Source organism: Triticum dicoccoides, chromosome 7B (assembly GCF_002162155.2).
Source record: "Triticum dicoccoides isolate Atlit2015 ecotype Zavitan chromosome 7B, WEW_v2.0, whole genome shotgun sequence".
In the NCBI taxonomy this organism is placed as follows: domain Eukaryota; kingdom Viridiplantae; phylum Streptophyta; class Magnoliopsida; order Poales; family Poaceae; genus Triticum; species Triticum dicoccoides.
The window spans coordinates 768,874,222-768,877,402 of NC_041393.1; the positions used below are offsets into that span (position 1 = coordinate 768,874,222).

At 45.9% G+C, this 3,181-nt stretch overlaps 1 protein-coding gene across 1 annotated transcript; it reads left to right on the forward strand.

Moving 5' to 3' along the window:
• Positions 1-234: 234 nt before the first annotated feature.
• On the forward strand, positions 235-1,664 carry LOC119338427 (agamous-like MADS-box protein AGL80). The gene is made up of 3 exons (XM_037610749.1): positions 235-916; positions 1,535-1,552; positions 1,588-1,664. Exons 1-3 carry the CDS (start codon positions 235-237, stop codon positions 1,662-1,664), a joined length of 777 nt encoding a protein of 258 aa, XP_037466646.1.
• Positions 1,665-3,181: the final 1,517 nt, after the last annotated feature.

The window sequence follows — 3,181 nt, forward strand, 5'->3', positions numbered from 1 at the left end:
AATATATGCTTCCGCTAACTATATGCATTAAACAACATTAATGCAGGCGACCCTCGTATCTGTCAGAATAATTTTCTTTCCAATTATCACGTGGATGATCGTACTCTTGTCATTCGATTTGATACTCCCCTATAAGACCACCATCCCCTCATCTGGCAAGCACACCAACCATTTCACTTCGATTCCTGCCTACATTCTTTCGTTCTTTTTTGTAGCGGTCGTCCGTGTGTGTCCATGGCTCCCAAGAAGGTGAACATGGAGTACATCTCCAACGGCTCAACCCGGAAGGCGACGTTCAAGAAACGCAGCATCGGGATGAAGAAGAAGGCCCGCGAGTTGTCCACCCTGTGTGGCGTCGACGTGTGCTACGTAATGTACTACCCCGAGGGCGAGTCATCGCAGGGGCCCGAGGTCTATCCGACTGTCCCGGAGGCGATGCGCGTTATAGACCGCTTCAGGTCCACGCCGGAGCTTGACCGGTGCAAGAAGAAGATTGGGGGAGAAGACTATATCCGGGAGCGCATCAGCAAGCTCCAGGAGCAGCTTTGCAAGGCGCGAAGCGACACCCACCGGCTCGAGACAAAGGTGCTGCTGCACGACGTCCTGGCCGGTCACCGCCAGAGCCTCGCCGGCCTCAACATCGAGCAGCTCGCCAGCTTGGGCTGGATGGCGGATAACTATATGAAAAAGGTCGGTGACTGCATCGCCTCAAACAAGAGTAGGCAGCATGCTGGTCCCCTGCCTTGCGATGCCACTGCTGCCAACGTCAATGCCGAGGGCCCACTGCTGCAAGGTTGGGCTACGGAGGTTGTCAAGGCCGGACCTGATGTCGACGACGCAGCATACGGTGGCAACGCCGATGGTGATGTGACGCGGATCAGCAACTTGGCCGTGGGATTTGCATGGGCTGATCCAGGTCCGCATTTTCCTCGCATATAAGGAGACCGTGTGCAATAGTGTTGGCATCAAAATAAAGGCCTCGTGTCGATGCATATACTATGTACGTGGGCTCAAGTATTTTTTTTTTTGAGAAAAATCTTCATTCAAATCACGAATCAGTACAAAGTAGGTGACCCTTACAAGCACACTGAAACGCAAACACAAAGGACCATGAACACATAGAGTACCCTAAGACAACCATAACACAAGAAGATCTCCGGAGCCCTGTGTCATCATCCCTGAATCTTGAGAGAAGACCCCTGCAGCAGAAAGATCTGCAACCATTCGCAAACAGGTCATCATCTTCGACCATGGTACAATTGCCGCCACGCTGCTTCCTCCTTTCTTAACACCAGCGCTGAGAGGGCATGGACATCAATCCAACACACCTGCAACAGCCGTCGCCATCTTTGGCTTTGAGTACCGCAAAAAATAAAGATCCGTTGATTCCTGAAATTTATACGTTGCAAAAAAATGCAAATATGTATTATATATTGGAAGGATCGAAGCAAGAAGAAATCAACCAAGTGGCAATGAAGATATTGTTATTGACTATAGCAATTTACAACTGAAGATATTTTGCCAGAATTTGCAGGCCACTTCTTGGACATAGATACTACTGTCCAATGGAGTTGGATGAGTTGCACAAAGCTAATAGAAGGTATAGCTTTGATCACTACCCAGAGCACCAGGCATATCCTGCTGCGGCTTCTCGCGAGCCTTAAGGATCAATAAATTAGACTCATATTGGAGCAGGTTGGAACCGATTATTATGGAGGATGCAACATGTGTGTCACATGCAAACTGGCTGCGGATTTTATAAATCGACACTAGAAGTATCGATTATTATGTTAAATTATGTCTTTACAGTTCCTCCGCTACAAAATTTTGAAGTTGTATCTTCTTTGTACATCAAACTTTTTTTTTGGTGGTAAATCAAACCTTTTATATTTGACCAAATTATTAGAGAAATGTATCAATGGCTGCAACACTAGATATAAATAGCACATTTTTTTTTTACAATGAACCTAATGAAACTAATTTAGCATTGTAGATGTAGGTAGGCCTGATCGATCAGTATCAACCTTGGGTCAAGAGATCATATTACAAATTCACAATCGACCACGTGTGCTACCTTGGTCTCGAGTTCTGCTAGTTACCACATACAGATAATGTGGGAAAATATGGACACACATTCGTCTTGTCAGCCAAAGCCCAAACGTGGAAACAGATACTCCAGAATCTTAATTCAGATCACTGGGATCAAATTGATATTTGTTTGGATATTCAATATACACGATATAAAGAATTGAATCCTACAATACACCTATGCCTTAAGCGATTTAACATGAGTTGTCTATTTTTTCTGCAAACAAAAATTCATCATTGACAATCTTATTGTCAACAAGGATAATTAAAAGTTATTGACATATAGCGTACCTTCGAAGAGGTAATAGTAAATACCAGCAATTGGATTAAACAAAATAAACAGCACATATCAATATTGACCGTTTTAAAAATTCTCTTGTTAGGAGATTAATACTCCTAGGGGAAGAACCAGCCCAAGACAGATTTTTGCTTGTAGGAAGCTCCGTCAAGTGAGACCAGGCTAGTTTCGCCGCTGATCATGTCATACACGCAATAGCTGAGATTGTGGGGGTCGCAGCTGGCAGCTTCAATCAATGGCCATGCCCGCTTCCACTCGGTGCCTACAATAAACACACGGTTACCTCCTTGGAATATCTGATCATGGTGCTCCGACGAGGCTCGGCCTGCGGCAAATGCCCTGGAGCAATTCCTGCCGACGAAGAGGACTTGTTCTCCCAAGTCCCTCACCTCCAACCAATGACCCTTGTCAAAATCTGCCTCAAACACACACAGATTCAACACGAAGACATCAGTACTGCTCCTCCTCCACCGCACCATCAGTAGCTTTTGGTCATCGGATGATACGACCAGGTAGGAGTTGGCATACATGTCCCGCTGTTTCTTGATGACATGGTTGACGAGAGGCTGATCCATCTGTTGATGATTCTCTCTGTTGGCAACGAATGATTCATGGCAGAAGAGCTCTTCCGAGCTGGTGATAGCAAAAGCCTTTCCATGGTGAAAAGCAATGTCCTTGTAGCCAGAACCATAATGATCATGAGAAGGGATAGGTGACCATGTACCGCGGAGCTGCTGGTCCGGCGAGAGGCATGCAAAGTTAGTGTACCCAAGGTATTGGATTCCGGAGGTAGAC